The 16,175-nt window shown below is 46.6% G+C and overlaps 2 protein-coding genes across 3 annotated transcripts; both read left to right on the top strand.

Annotated features, from left to right (window-relative positions):
• Positions 1–3,264: 3,264 nt before the first annotated feature.
• Positions 3,265–7,248, top strand: LOC142903293 (elastase-1-like). Its single transcript, XM_076048845.1, has 9 exons — positions 3,265–3,421; positions 3,571–3,651; positions 3,981–4,165; positions 4,254–4,345; positions 5,327–5,449; positions 5,966–6,102; positions 6,181–6,323; positions 6,921–7,070; positions 7,157–7,248. The coding sequence occupies exons 1-9, from the start codon at positions 3,271–3,273 to the stop codon at positions 7,175–7,177; spliced, it is 1,083 nt and encodes a 360-aa protein (XP_075904960.1). The 5' UTR covers positions 3,265–3,270; the 3' UTR covers positions 7,178–7,248.
• A 551-nt stretch (positions 7,249–7,799) lies between these two features.
• Positions 7,800–16,023, top strand: LOC142903292 (UTP--glucose-1-phosphate uridylyltransferase-like). 2 transcript variants are annotated; one of them, XM_076048844.1, is made up of 10 exons: positions 7,800–7,979; positions 10,096–10,211; positions 10,557–10,664; positions 12,655–12,840; positions 12,970–13,103; positions 13,631–13,928; positions 14,030–14,227; positions 14,782–15,024; positions 15,120–15,224; positions 15,674–16,023. In XM_076048844.1, exons 2-10 carry the CDS (start codon positions 10,113–10,115, stop codon positions 15,779–15,781), a joined length of 1,479 nt encoding a protein of 492 aa, XP_075904959.1. In that variant the 5' UTR covers positions 7,800–7,979; positions 10,096–10,112; the 3' UTR covers positions 15,782–16,023. The 2 variants fall into 2 exon arrangements, with proteins under 2 accessions (XP_075904959.1, XP_075904958.1); XM_076048843.1 differs by lacking the exon at positions 7,800–7,979 and adding an exon at positions 9,476–9,629.
• The last annotated feature ends 152 nt before the right edge of the window (positions 16,024–16,175 follow it).

A 16,175-nucleotide genomic window follows, 5' to 3' on the forward strand; every position in this document is an offset into this window, starting at 1 on the left:
GAGCAATTCCCATTAATTTGAGTTGCGTTTTGTTTCGCGAGCCACCAATACTTGCCAAGTTTTCCAATAGGCACAATTCAGGGTTGACTGGAACTTCAACTGCAGTGATTTTGGTTAAAGTGGAGCAGATATCATGCCAGAAGGGTGTCACTTTAGTACATAACCAAATACAGTGCAAAAAACCACCCACTTCAATGCCACATCTGAAGCACCTATCTGATACATCAGATTTAAATGAATGTAAGTTTTCTGGGGTGAGGTATAATTGATGTAAAATGTTATAGTTAATTAATCTATATCAGGCATTGATGATAGTTGACATGGTATTTTGACAAAGATCTGCCCAGAGTTGTTCATTAATTATAATGTTCAGATCTGACTCCCATTTCATCTTGGACTTATGTAAGCCTGGCTTAGGGCTCTCATTCAACAGCAGGTGGTACATCTTAGAAATGAATCTTTGTGTGTTCCTCTCATGAAGAAGCCTCTCAACATCATTCATAACAGGCTGGGTCATTTCGGAACCTAAATCAGATCTCAGAAAGGATCTTAATCGGAGATAACAGAAAAAAGTTTGGTTGGACAAGTTATATTTCCTCTTCAGATGGTCAAATGTTATGAAAAGTCCATTGTCGAAGCAGCCCTCCAAATGTTGAATTTCTTTATGATGCCATTGGTCCAGGATCTTATTTTTAAGAGTAATGGGTATAAGATAATTTTGTTTTAGGGGACAATTCCATCTTCAATCCTAGGCTTTTGTGGACCTCGTGCCAAATTTTAATGAAGTATCTAAACATAGGGTTATCTGTGTGTGTGAGTGAGTGTGTGAGTGAGACTTCTCTGACAGTACGTCACCAATAAAGAATGTATCAACATCGCAGGTTTGGAACCCTCGTTAAATTTTTATATGTATTTTATATGTATTTATATTATTTTATGAAAAGAATCAGCGTAAACACGAGAAATGAAACTTGTTGGTGCTTGTCTCTGGCATGCAGTGTACCCATTTTCAAGCCATCTATCTAGATTTCTCTGTGTGGCTGTGTGATGCTCTGGCTGATGGCAGTCTTACAAAATACACCTGTTCTGAAAGACGATCGCTAACCGTTATTACAAAATACGGTCAGTTGCTGATCTTGTCAGTGTAAACATCTCCTTATCAGCAGCCTGCTGGGTGGAGGGATTTCAAAAGCACGTATTCAGTGCAGCTACTCCCATCATCAAAAACAAGAAGTAGTGGAAATCTGATCACTGTGGCCGCAACAATGATTTCTTTACTAACCAGGGGCCCGTTGCACTAAACAAGGACAAGGGATTAAGCCGGGATATCTTGGTTATCCTGGATCAACTTATCGGTGATGCGGTTGCACAAAAGTGGGATAGGTGGAAGTGGGATATGTTATGGTATAAATTACCATGGAGATTTATTCTGTGGGGTGAGCCTGCTCCAGACCAGGCTAAATTACAGGATCTATTTAATCTCACCCCTTATCTCAGTAAACACTCTCCACCAACAGAAACCAATAGTTATAGAAACCGCTGAACACTGCACATTGTTATCACATTCAACACTGTCATTATTTCAACGTTTGGAATAATTTCAATCATAATAGAAAAATCAGTTGAGATAATGTTGCAATCATTTGATCATTTATAACAGAACTTACACTTTCCCATGAATCATATATAAAAATCCACATCCCATATAAACATGAATTCAATCTTTCTCTTCTTGTATTGTTTGCCCAAATCGGCCAGTTGTATTTGCTGCTGGAGATGGTGGGCATACAATTGTCTGATAACTTGTGAGTTCTGTTAACCCATGACGGGTTAAGCGGAGCAGCGAGTTTGTATTTGTGCACTACTGACGCATTCAGACGGTCCGCAATACTTTGCCACACTTTTCTCTCTGTCTTATCGCTGTGGTGGTGTTGCCTTTCATTCTTTAGTTGTTATTTTTCCTCCTCATAAGCCTCCATGAGCATTTCTGCCTCGGACGGAGAAAAGGCTGGCGCTCTCGTCATGGCGAATCCTTTTCGTTTCTGAGCTCGATAACGGGGGTCAATCTCAAACCACGTGGGCGCAATTATCCAGGATAGGTGTCACCTGGCTTGATGAAATCCTGAATGTGTTCTTCTTGCAGCCGATTAAGCCTGGACACATGTGTTGTGGATTAGTTGAACAGCTCAGTTACTCATCTTGGATGACGGAATCCTCCTTTCGTGCAACGGGGCCCCGCTGTGTCACTCACTGCCAGTGGTTTATTCAAAGTGAGAGCAGAACCGTTCACTGCCCTGATCTCAAAACAACAGTGTTGAGGCAATGTTCCCATAGCGATCGTGGCAACAAAAAAAATTTGCCAAAATGTTCTCTCTCTTTAAGGTCTTTATTTTTTCTGTTGACTAATGCAGATGACTTGGTTGACCTCTCTGTTTACTGGCTCCAGTGAAAGCTGCTGCTTTGTTGGATCTTCCACATGTTTGGAAGGGGGCAAAAACAGGAAGGCTTCAGAGGCCATAAGTTCAATATTAGGACACTGGTGACTGTTTTTAAGGTGGGAAAGAAAAATGTCTGCATTTTGATCTTAGACTTACTGTTCAGGCTCCATGACCAACACAGAGTGTTTCTCACAAATGAGCAAATCATCTGGTTTGTATAGAAATAGGTTGGTGACATGGCACTATAGCGTGGTGTCAGCGCTGTCGTCACACAGCCTGAAGGTTACTGGTTTAGTTCCCAAGCCCGGGCCTTTCTCTGGCTTCTTCCACAGCCCCACCGACTGAATTCTTCTTATTTCTAATTGGAACATCAACACAGTGGTGCAGTGGCTAGCGGGTTTGATCTCCTGGCCTGGGGCCTTTCTGTGTGAAGTTTGCATGTTCTCCAGGTTCTCCAGCTTCCTCCCACAGTTCAACAACAAGCATGTGAGGCAAACTGGGAACTCTGAACTATCCGCAGTTGTGAGTATGAATGGATGTATGTTTGTTGGTCTATCTGCAATAAATAGGCGACTTGTCAACTTGTCCTTTGCTCTACGACAGCTCCAGACCCCCGTAATCCTGAGAGCAGGACTAAGTGGGTATAGAAAATGGATGGATTTGTACATGTACATTGAATCGTCTCTGTGTGTTATATGCTCAAAAGAAGGTACGTTCATTTTCAGAGGAGTCGGTTGCCAACTGGCATTACCCAATACTGTGAGTCGCTGATCTTGTCGGTGGAAACATCTCGTTATCTGCAGCCGTTGGCAGATGTTGAAGTCGCCTGGTCATGATGAGGGAGGCCATGCCTTTGCTCACTTCCACTTTTTTACACCTTATAAGTGTGCCACAGTCAGAGTGTTGCCCAGGTCTCTTGGAGGAACTCAGTGCTCCCTGGCCTTCTTCACAACTGATTCCACCTGGTCTTTACATTACACAAGGTAAACTTGCCGCGGTGTGATGTCCATAGCTAGTTGCTTTTCAGTGTTGTTGCTCTTCATCCAAAGGTTCACTGAGGACTTCATAAAAAGAAAGTGTCTTCTGGTTGCTTTATGCTGCTGCTCTTTAACTGATTTCTCTCCTTATTCAGCAGCTGAGGAGTGGAACCTCCTGTCCAGACTCACTGCAGACATGCGCAGATTTCTGCTGTTGACGGTCCTTGCAGTCGTCGGTAAGTGAAGGTTGCAGGTCATTATCAGCCTGTTGCTTTTTTTTCTCATCAGTCCAGGGACCCATGTGTGAACTGAGAGAAAAGCCAGAGTGTAGCAAAAATTGATGATTCATCCATGAGCTAAAAACTGTAACATTACATACCATAATAGCAATAGGACAAAAATCACCTTACCAAAAAAAAAAAAACAGCATGGCAGCCCCTAGTGTTGACAGATGTATCCATGTATCCCAGTGTAATAAACCAGTCTAGTGACCCATCCTTTTGGAGTTTTCTTGTCCACACAATGACAACTGTGGGTGTAAAGTTAGGTCTTGTGTTTCATCCAGTGCTGGCCCAACACGACACGGAGCCAGCACAGATGGTGGCTGAGGCGGAGGCGGAGCTGGAGGCAGAGTCAGAGCCAGAGACAGATCCAGAGCAGGACCCTGAAGCGGAGCCTGTGTTCCTCAAGGACGGCCCAGAAGATGTCGTAGGCGGGACGGAGGCCAAACCCAACTCCTGGCCGTGGCAGGTAGAAACAAATCAGGTTGCCCTCCAGCAGGGAGAAGTAAACAGCGAGGAGAGCAACATGAGATTCTGATTGGTTCCTCCCCTTTAAGGTCTCTCTGCAGGCTGGAAGAAGACACTTCTGTGGAGGGACCCTGATTCAGAGCAACTGGGTTATGACAGCTGCTCACTGTGTGGACAAGAGATCTGTCTTCTCAGAGCACCTGGAGTACGTCTGGACAATGTCTGACCCCAGTGTGGTGGGGATGACGATGATGATGATGATGATGATGATAATAATAATAATAATAATAATAATAATAATAATAATAATAATAAAGTTTTATTTGTACAGATCACAAATCACAACCAAAGCGCTTTATACAATCAGAGAGAAGCAACCGGGCCCCCGGAGCTAGCAAGATGCGACAGTGGCTGGGAAAAACTCCCCTGTGGGAAGAAACCTAGGGCAGAACCAGACTCCAGAGGGCCATCATCTGCCTATGAGTAGTTGGGGTGAAGTAGAAAGATAGAGGAGAGACAGAGAAAGAGAGAAAGGAGCAGAGTGAGCCAGGGTGGCAGACAGGACAGAGTGAAAAACAGATACACCAACCAGGCAAAACGGATATAAACACAAAGAATAGGAAATAATTCAAGGCTGCTGTCCATGTGGAATGTAAGTGTAAGTGTCCATGCTTTGGGAGGCAAGAGCCTAGCTCGATGGACAATCTGCCGATAGGACAAGTCCAGGTCCTAAGTGTGGTGGTGGGATGAAGCGATGACACCAAGACCCCCAGGACAGCACAATCCAGCTCCTGGCGCAGTGGTCATCACCTGCTGGGGACACAGAGACTGCGGCAGCATCATGCATATCGAGCATACTATACAAAGCATAATGAGAGCTAGTTTGGACAGAGTAGGCGGAGTCAAAGATTGATTGGGAGAGGAGAGTGATAGAGGCTCCACCTGGACACATGTCATTGATGATGATGATGATGATGATGATGATGATGATGACGTTGATTACATTGATTACATTGATGCAAATGTGTCGATGCAGCATTCAAACATAATCTTGACCTTGTGTGTGTGTGTGTGCGTGCGTGTGTGTGTGTGTGTGTGTGTGTGTGTGTGTGTGTGTGTGTGTGTGTGTGTGTGTGTCCTTTTATTGTGTTGCCTGCAGCCCCGGGACTTTTCGTGTTGTTGCCGGCGAACACGACCTGCAAACCCAGAGCGGCAGGGAGCAGATCATGCCCGTTGCTCGCGTTTACGTACATGCCCAGTGGAACAGAAAAAGCCTGTCCAGTGGGTATGTTTGCACTGTATTCCCATTCTCTATGTTCACGAGCTGGTGCGTCAAGCCGCCATTTTTGTATATTTTGTGCAATCATTGTTGATGATCCAACCCAGCAGGACCCCGCGAGCCTGTGTTTACCTTGCTTGGTTGCTGCAATACACATGCACATGCACACGCACACGCACACGCACACGCACACACATGAAATACAGGGTTAATGGATCCATGAGTCAATCAATCAATCAACTTTTATTTGTACAGCACTAAATCAATTAGAAATACACAAGGACAATCATAAGTATAAGGCATATTTAAAATTTTATATGTACACAAATAAATGTTGTTGTATAGTTACACAGCGATTTACTATGAAATGAAATATTGACTTAAATGTATCACAGTGGACCGCGAGTCTCTCAGGAACATTGGCTAGCAAATGAGCCCTGGGGAACTTACAGAGAAAGTTTTAAAAGCCAAGATTGTGGAAATGAAACGTCTCCCTGACTGTGGCGTTGTGGTGGGTTCTAGGTATGACATCGCCCTGCTGCGCCTGTCTGGGAATGTCATGCTCAACAGATACGTGGCCCTGGGCGCTCTGCCTCCGTCTGGCCAGGTTCTACCCAACAACAACCGCTGCTACATCACCGGATGGGGGCGCACCGCCAGTCAGTTGATCTTTTTGTGTTTTTTTTTCCTTTGATTCATTGTGTTTATTAAACAAACTGAAATGGCATCTTTTCCAGCCGGTGGCAGGTCGTCCGTTCGGCTGAAGCAGGCCCTCCTTCCCGTGGTCGACTACAGAACATGCTCCAGTGCCGACTGGTGGGGTTCCACCGTCAATAACAACATGGTGTGCGCTGGCGGGGGTGCTCTGTCTGGCTGTCACGTAAGTCTAAAAAAAAACAAACAATGTTGCATCTTGTTTCTGCCTCCAACATCGTGTGATGTGTGTCCAATGTGTGTTTTGATTTTAATCTATCGTTGACAGATTTTTGTGTCTACTTGAGTTCACGTAAACCTCATGGACAGTTGTTTGTTTTTATCATTCAGATGTCAGCCATTATGTAGATATTACCCCCACCATCCCATCACTACACCCATTAATTAAACTGTAAACCATCGACCTGACATTAGACTCAAAATGTTGAAAAATGTCCATCCATCGTTTGATAGATGAAGTCCTTTGGATGCCGAATGCGAAAGAATGCTACTATGTTGACATGTGCGATTAAAAATATATATCTTTGTTTGAAAAGTGAAATAAGCTGACAATGAAATAATCTATGGAAAAATGTTAAGACCTGTCAGAGAGGACGGCCGTGTTTTAAGACACTAATATCTAAATAATTAAACAAACACTCTGAAAACTATCCGCAGTGTTCGCATGAGCCCAAGCGGACATGAAAGACTCGCAAGTAGTTTAAAAATGAAATACTCCCTTGAATGTGACCATACCTGACTCACACTGAACCATTCAAAACAGGGTGACTCTGGCGGCCCATTGAACTGCGAGGTCGGGGGAGAGTATTTCGTCCACGGCGTCGCCAGCTTTGTGTCGGGCAGAGGGTGTAATATCCCGAAGAGACCCACCGTCTTCACTCGAGTCTCTGCCTACATCTCATGGATGAACAACGTGAGTACATGTGTTATTTGTCTGTCTGTCCAGCGCAGCATTTCCCGTGGGAGTCAGTGACTCATCTCTCCTAACGGCTTCAACAGGTCATGGCTGGAGAGGTCTGAAGACCCCCACTAGGACCAGCAGAGCCTCCGTCTTGCTCAGCTACCTGTCAATAAATTACTTTCAGCATTCAGTGGCAGTGGCCGTGTCTCTTTGCTGGTGTATTTGTGTTTTTAATGACTGGCACAACACGAGTGAACCATCAAACAGACCAAACAAACAAACAAACAAACAAACAAACAAACAGTAAAAGAAAATCCAAATAATTTCGCGCCAAACTACCCTGAAAGCAGAGATCCTAATATTCCTAATATTCCAGGTGACAACAGTTTATTTCATGAGTTTTTATTTCAATGTGATCATCCGGAGGTCCAATTTCTAAAACATCACATAAATAGGAGGGAGCAGAATTTCATAGCGCAGAGCATTCTCTTCATCGTAGTAAATCATACAAACACACACACACACACACACACACACACACACACACACACACACACACACACACACACACACATCGGGGCTATCTACTTCCGCAAGTCCAGTTTTCGACCAATCACCATTCTCCTCCGGGCTCCATCCCTATACGTCATGAGCCGTGGATGAGGGCGGGGCTGGGTTTTTGCAGGCGGCAGCAGTCAAGCTAACCTGTCACTGACTGTCAGCTGCCCCGCGACAAGCTAGCAGCGGAACATGGAACCGCCGCGGTTCTGAACAGGCTCCTCTGAACCTCTCCTGCACAGAAACCTCCTCCGGTGCTTTTCTTTGTTTGTTTACACCCTTTTCCCCACCCTTCAGCCCTTGTTCAGGTTGTTCTTGACGGTGTCTTTGAGGCGCTTTCGTTACTTTGGAAAGTGTTTTCAGGTGGGTGAGTAGAAGGCAGAGCGTTGAGGAGACGTGTGTGTGTGTGTGTGTGTGTGTGTGTGTGTGTGTGTGTGTGTGTGTGTGTGTGTGTGTGTGTGTGTGTGTGTGTGTGTGTGTGTGTGTGTGAGTGAGAGAGAGAGAGAAAGACTTCTCTGACAGCACGTCACCAATAAAGAACGTATCAAGAACTCAACAACGCAGGTTGGGAACCCTCTTTAACTCCACCGACGTAGAAGCCGTAGACGAATAAAATAAAGAGGCCAGTAAAAGTTATCATCAATATATTCTGTTTCTTTTCCTTTTTTACATTTGAGAAAATAGTTGGAATTGACCTGCAGACGTGTTTTATGAAACAAATCGTAAACGCAAACAATGAAACTTGTTGATTCTTGTCTCTGGCATGCAGTGTACCCATTTTCAAGCCATGTCTAGATGTCTCCGCCCCTCCCTCCCCTCATGTTGAGAAGGGGTGTGGTCACTCACCTGGGAGGTGTGTGAGAGCCCTTTTTGACATCATAGAGGGCTGATCCACCCAGAACTCGGGATAGACTGGATAGAGGCGCTGTTACAGCACATCGGTCAAGAGGCATTAGTATATGTACAGTTAGACTACACATATATAGTGTAGTTCATTTGATAGCATGGTACAGTATATGCATTGCCATGAAAGGCTGACTTAAAGTGTCACCTAAACCGACGCTACGCACGTCGGCACCAACAATAGAAATAAAAGTGGGTGGTTGGAGGGCAGGGCGGAGCTCCCCGATGGCTTGGGTTTCCTCGAGACGTTCCTGCAGAGTCACAGAATTAAAAATAGAACCTGCAGCTGCCCTCGGTCTCGTCGGCACGTGGACGTTCACACCTCGTTATTAAAAAAAAAAACAAAAAAAAAAAAACTGAAAACACCCAACACTGTTTTTCAATCTCTGCTCGACGTTGTGAATGAAAAAGATGTTGGGATTGTAACTGCAACGTTGTGGAAAAGCCCATCCGGGGACGGCAGTCGACAAGTAGAATTACAGAAGAACAACTATAAACTCTGTATGCATGCATCAGATTAGCTGCGAGCTTTGTAACCGTGTTTGACTGCATTGTCTTTGAATGAATGAATGAATGAATGAATGAATGGATATTGTTGGACAAAGATAAACTTTCAAAGCAGTGCCGCCAGCTGGTCCCTCATCTCCCAGTCAGCTTGTCACAGTGAGGAGAGAGAGAGTGTGTGTGTGAGTGAGTGGGCGAGCGAGTGTGTGGGTGTGTATGAGTGAGTGAGTGGGCCGGCTCTGGGGCTGCTGGAGGCTGGACGCTGCAGGTCAGGCAGCTTCCTGTGAGTCCAGGATGAGGAGGACGTCTGTTGTCCCCTGACGGCTGCTGGGTTTTTCTTGTGTTTGTCCGTGTGTGTAAGCGTGTGCGTGTGTGTAAGCGTGTGCGTGTGTGTAAGCGTGTGCGTGTGTGTGTGTGTGTGTGTGTGTGTGTGTGTGTGTGTGTGTGTGTGTCGGGACTCACTTTGAGCCGCCGGACGCCTCAGTCAGTCCGATTCTTCTTCTCCGCCGCCGCCGCCGCTCTCAGACTCTCGGCTTAGGCCAATCACTTTCATTTATCTCCTGCTTTGAAAAGTCAAAGCGCGCAAGATGTATCTGAACGTGTCGGGTAAGTTTGTCATCTATTCTGATAAAAAAACAAAAAAAAAACTTGCTGGGTCAGTTAAAAACAATTCAGAAACCCGCTTCTCTGCTGGTTTGACTCTCAACGGGCTTTAATGTGTTGGTCCTTGTTGTTCTGGTTCTTTTTACACAACAAGATTTTGGTCTCAATGTCAACTGATTTTTTTTAGGAGGTGAATCAGTGTCAGAACTGCTTTAGTGCCGCTTTAGTTTTTTCTTCTTCTTCTTCTTATTCGTCTTTTTTTCTTTTTTTTTTCTTACTTTAAACATTCTGAGGACCAACTATTTTTCCTTTGCTGCGTGCGGACGGAAAAAGTCATTCCAATGACTTTCATAGTGTGTTTTCGCCCTTTTTTTTTTAAAACCGATCATCTGACACACTCTCTTGTTCTCAGTGGTGACCTGTAGCTTTTTTTTTTTTTTTTTTTTTTTTTCAATGCGTCTGCGTGCAGAACTGACCCGAGGAGCCATGACCGAGTTCCAGGAGAAGCTCCGTCAGCAGCACGAGGAGTCCATGCACCGCGAGCTGGAGGCGCTGGTCCAGACGGCCGGGCCCGCCCAGGCCGAGGTGAGCAGCAGGGGGAATAAACCAACCAGGAACACGGCAGTGGAGAAGGTGGAGGAGGATGAGGAGGAGGGAATATGGGGGTCACAATATGTCACAATATGTTGCCGTTGGTTGCATTCAGAGAACAAATATTTGATGAGGTGGTGTTATCGTGCAGTGAGGTCGCTGTGGAGGGACGGGAGGCCAGCGACCCTGCGGACACACGCACTCACACGCACGCACGCACGCACACACGTATGAGGTCTCGAAACAGGACGTGAAAGCCAAAGTCTGGTGAGATTGTCGAGGTTTACTTAGTCGCTAGAAAAGTGACAATTTCTTTCTTTTTCTTTTTTCTTCTTCCAGATCTGCAGAAGAGACTTTGATGGCTTCAAGAAGCTCTTCCACAGATTCCTGCAGGTCAAAGGTCCCTCGGTGGACTGGGCCAAGATCAGCCGGCCGCCGGAGGACGCGGTAAGCTCGCAGCGCACCTTTGCGAAACGTCACCTGTGACGAGGTTCAGGGGTCTGGAGAGGGCGGAGCTAGCGGGTGTCAAAGGTCACAACGTCTCGCAGTTCACCACGCGTCCACGGGGGGGAGCCGAGGCTCGACATTTTCGTCTGGGGAACGTCCCGGAATAAAAAAACAATAGAAAGTCCTGTGACGTTTTTAGTGTTCAACCCAGAATATGACCGGGCCAATCATCGTACTTTAACGGAGGTAGTGTGGGCGGAGCCACACCCTGGGGGAGGGGGGGGCGTTCAGCTGTGACAGGAAACAGGAAGCTGATGCTAGATTGTAAATGGGAGGATTGGTTGGTGTCAATTGGTCAGATTGACCGTAGATAAAAGAAGCAGAGAGATCTTCTCTGATTGGCTGCGGCCTCGCTGCAGAAAAACCAACCCAGTGAAGGCAGGTGTTGTTGTTCTTTCTTGATTGTGCAGTGTTTACACAAGACAACGTGAAGACAACTAATTCCGCCGTTTCTTCAATGTGGCGACGACGTGACTCCCAGCCGGTGGGCGGAGCCCCAAAAATTGAAATCAGCAGTGGTGCGTTTGCGCTCATATTTGTACGATGCAAATATTGGTTGGAGGACAATATTTCCGCGGCCGTGTCAGTTTTGCCCCGGGGGGGGGGGCTTTACCGTTGACGTGTGAAAAAGGCAGAGCTTCGTTTTCAACATCAGCACCAAAAAAGACGGAGAGAGAGCAGCGACGACGCTTCCATGCCGAGTCAGTGACGGAGCTTCTTGGGGTTTTTTTGGTTGGTTGTTTGGTGAAAATGACTTCCCGTCATGGGGTTGACAGGGACAGACAGCCAGACAAGGTAGGTGGGCGGAGCCAGGAATCTAGGAGAGACAAGCCAACCCGGTTGTTTTCTACTGGATGTGAGTTTGATTTGACGGTGGAGTTATCTTACTTTACCGTCATTGGCTTAAAGTCCTAGTTTGGCTTGGTAGCCTCCCGTTTGCCACCGGGTGGCACTAAAATTGGCGACTTTTTCGTTTGCCTTTAAAGTCTTGGTGGATTTAAAAGATTTAAAAGCCGTGATGCCGGTGGATTATGCAGACCTTTTCTTTCAATTTACTGTTGCAGTTTCGGCAAAGACTTTTACCTTTTTTCTTTACTATTAAAATGTATTGATTTCATTTTTTTTTTTTTAACTTTATTTTTTGCTGAGTTTTGACGAGTCGTTCCTGCTCTGACAAAATACAACTTCCACTTTTTCCGAAAACTTTTAAGCACTGGCAAGTGCTGGTGCAAGGTGTCGGACACAAGCTAACCAAAGCACACACTCTCTCACACACACACACACACACACACACACACACACACACTGTTCCCACCAGTGTTCCCACCAGTGTTCCCAAAGCACTTGGAAGGTCGTGGCTAAGAATAGGTTGACCGGTGCAGCATTTGAACGTCTGATTTTAGGATGGTGAGGTCACATGTCATGTGACTTCATTGAGTAAGTTTACATGACGTTTACATGACACTCGAGATAACCAACATTGTGATTGGACAACTGGCAGGACGTTTCCGTACAGTTCTCACACTCTCAGTGGGACCAACGCGTTTACATTGACTTCAGTTGTCCGATCATAATCGGACTAAGGCAACAATTCGGTTTTTCCCGAGTGTCATGTAAACATACTGAGTGTGGTGTGAGACTGAGGGGAAGGGGCCACAGTGTCTCTCACTCTTTACAGACTTGACTAACTGAGCAGCTTGTTTCAGCCGCTGACCTTTTAACTCCTTTGAATCACCCTTTCTTTTTTTCTTTTTTTGAATGCTCCCCCCTCCCCTTTTCCAAAAACAAACTCTGCGCTCGTGACAGATCGTGTGACAAGTGCCAGAACGAGGGTCTAAGGAACGGATCCGCTGCTACCTCCAGACCGGTTTGAATTTAACGTGTTTTTTGTTAATCCTTATTTGTACGCACGTCTGCTCCATGGCCCCAGATTCAGCCCTACGAGAAGATCAAAGCCAGGGGTCTCCCGGCGGACGTCAGCGCCGCCCTCAACAAGCTGGCCGTGGTCAAGCTCAACGGCGGCCTGGGGACCAGCATGGGGTGCAAGGGCCCCAAGAGCCTGATCAGCGTCCGCAACGAGAACACCTTCCTGGACCTGACGGTCAAGCAGATCGAGGTGAAGCGGCAGGGAGCGGCCAGCGGGGGGGAGGGGAGGGGAGGGGAGGGGCATGGTGGGGACCGGTCCGGGCCTGGCGCCGCTTAACCCAGACCTTCACATCTGCCCTCCCTCCTGTTTGTCCCGCAGCACCTGAACAAGACGTTTGAAGCCGACGTGCCGCTGGTCCTCATGAACTCCTTCAACACGAACGACGACACCAAGAAGATCCTGCAGAAGTACAAACACCACCGGGTCAAGATCCACACCTTCAACCAGAGCAGGTGCGCCGCTGATGCAGCTGTAGCTATTGTGTGTCGGGCGGCACCAAACAATTATTTTCTTATCGTTTAATTTATTGATTCTTTTTTGATTAATCTACAGTTTTTTTTTCTTCAATTAATCAATCAATTTTCTTAGGTCACGTCCCCTTTATTTAATGTAATGCATCAATTCAGATACACGGCAAGTATTGTTTATCATTGAAGAAAAATGTTTCATTTCATTTCAATGCTTCTTCAACCCACACCGTCAAAGACAAGGTCCCAGTGACTGTCACGTCCCGAAAGATGCCAAATATGTCCTCCGCATTTGACCCAATCCCCCGAGGGAGCGGTGGGCAGCGGCACCAGCCGCACCCGGCAATCACTGCGTGATCCAGTCCCGTTTCAATCAGACCGTCACACTCGCGATGAAGCGGCACCTCTCACTCTCCCGTCGTTCCTTTGGAGCTAGCTGGTTAGCGTGCTAGCGGCCGCGTGGTGCTGTAAACCAAAGCTGCGATCGACCTCGCGCTCTCCTCCTCCCGCAGGTACCCGAGGATCAACAAGGAGTCCCTGCTGCCCATCGCCAAGAACATGGGCCTGAGCGGGGAGAACGGCGAGGCCTGGTACCCGCCGGGACACGGCGACATCTACACCAGCTTCTCCAACTCCGGTCTGCTGGACCAGCTCATCGCCGAGGGGAAGGAGTACATCTTCGTGTCCAACATCGACAACCTGGGCGCCACTGTCGACCTCTTCGTCCTCAACCAGCTGATGAGCCAGCCGGCTGACAAGCGCTGCGAGTTCGTCATGGAGGTCACCGACAAAACCCGGGCCGACGTCAAGGTAGCGTGGCGTGCCAGTGCTAATGCTACCGCGGTTGCCGTACGTCAGGTTGACGGAACTTTGCGGAGTCGTCAACGTTGCCTGTTCGCGCCTGCTCGCAGGGCGGTACGCTGATCCATTACGAGGACCACCTGAGGCTGCTGGAGATCGCCCAGGTGCCCAAGGCCCACGTGGACGAGTTCAAGTCGGTCACCAAGTTCAAGATCTTCAACACCAACAACCTGTGGATCTCGCTGCCGGCCATCAAGAGGCTGCAGGAGCAGAACACCTTGGACCTGGAAATCATCGTGAACCCAAAGGTGATGGGCGAGCTGAGCCCAGTCAACTCACTGCATTGGTGGAGAAGGGATTGGGCCAGGTCAAATAATAGATGATGGGACTTTATAATAATACATGACAGACTGAAAATAAATCAGTTTACATGGATATGCTATTATACGTGTTAATATTAGAAAATGGGTTAAGTGATCTAATGTTGATACGTTGGGTGACCTGCATGCGCCCTGACACAGACTTGTCAGAGAATCCTTCTCTTCAAACGGAGAAGAGAAAGATTATCGAGTTTTATGACTCGAATTGGAAATGTTCGACTTGGTTTGCCCAAAGAGAGACGCTGGGGGTTAATGTGGTAAAGGCCTGTTTTGTTCATTGCGGTTTTGTGTACTTTGTTAGGTTGCTTACAGACACATTTTTGACGCAATAAAAAAGCTGTATTTTCTCAGCTGATTCTTGGTGTTTTGCAGGAGGCTTTAACCACGCCCACTCTCTCTCTCTCTCTCCCTCTTCTCTCGCTCTCTCTCTCTCTCTCTCTCTGTCTCTCTCTCTACCTCCGTCCCTCCCTCCCTCTCCTCAGACGCTGGACGGCGGCCTGAACGTCATCCAGCTGGAGACGGCGGTGGGCGCCGCCATCAAGAGCTTCAAGAACGCCATGGGCGTGAACGTGCCGCGCAGCCGCTTCCTGCCGGTGAAGACGTCGTCCGACCTGCTGCTGGTCATGTCCAACCTCTACACGCTGGACGCCGGCTCCCTCACCATGAGCAAGAAGAGGGAGTTCCTCACCACGCCGCACGTCAAGCTGGGCAGCTCCTTCACCAAGGTTGGAACCCCCAGGCACTATTTTTCAGTGTTTTTGTTTTGTTTCCCACTGGGAGCTGAAGCTGAACTGTGTTCTTCTTTTTCTGTTGTTTGCAGGTTCAGGAGTTTCTGTCCAGGTTCGACAACATCCCCGACATGCTTGAACTCGACCACCTGACGGTGTCAGGAGACGTCACCTTCGGGAAGAACGTCTCTCTGAAGGTGAGGGGGCGGAGTCTAAAATAGTAATAATAATGATAATTCAAGCTAAGGTGATCAGTGTTTTCTGTTATGAGAGAAAAATCAAATTAACTTAAAAAAGTTTATTTATTTTTTTTAGAGAGATGTTGTTTGTTGGAAATGTAAAGTTGAGGACATAAAAGACAAACAATCACCAACTATTACATCAACTAAAAAAAATAAATAACCACGGTAGATTATATATATAAAAAAAAAAAAAAGTATTTTTTTAACGTTTAGGAAAAGTAGTTTTTTTATTAAATTGTTTTTATTATTTTAAAATAAATTTGTGGTGGGAATGACAGACATAGGGACATTGTAACACACTTAGAGAATCCAGACCCAGCGTTTGGGCAAAGTGGTTCCTGGTTCCGGCGCCGGGTTGTCTGTCAATTGTGTGTCTGAACTCGTGTTTCTTCCTCTCACACCAGGGCACCGTCATCATCATCGCCAACCACGGCGACCGGATCGATATCCCCTCCGGAGCCATGCTGGAGAACAAAATCGTCTCAGGAAACCTGCGCATCCTCGATCACTGAGGCCTTCTGGGGAAAAACAAAATCCACATACACACACAAACACTCACACAGCTGCCTGCACCTGGAGGAAACTCCAGAGAAGAAGAGGTGAACTCACACTTCCTCTTCCTGAAGCTGCTGTGGGGCGTGACAGAAGTGCATTATGGGTCGGTAGAATGCTGTGTTTGTATAGCACGTCGTTGGGTTTTGAAGTTTACATCGATTCAACAAAATAAAAAGCATCATCTGCACATTTAACGTTGCATTTTTTTAAATTTATTTTCATTGTAAAGGAGCATATTTGTTTTTGGCTTTAACTGTTTGGTAGTTTAAGCTCTCTACCTTGATCATTTTACATTTACAGGAAGTAATGACGCCTGAGGTAATATTTGTCAAAGGTTTTCAATAATTGAAA

Source organism: Nelusetta ayraudi, unplaced genomic scaffold (assembly GCF_046127955.1).
Source record: "Nelusetta ayraudi isolate G7.1 ecotype Tasmania unplaced genomic scaffold, CSIRO-AGI_Nayr_v1 ptg000109l, whole genome shotgun sequence".
Lineage (NCBI taxonomy): Eukaryota > Metazoa > Chordata > Actinopteri > Tetraodontiformes > Monacanthidae > Nelusetta > Nelusetta ayraudi.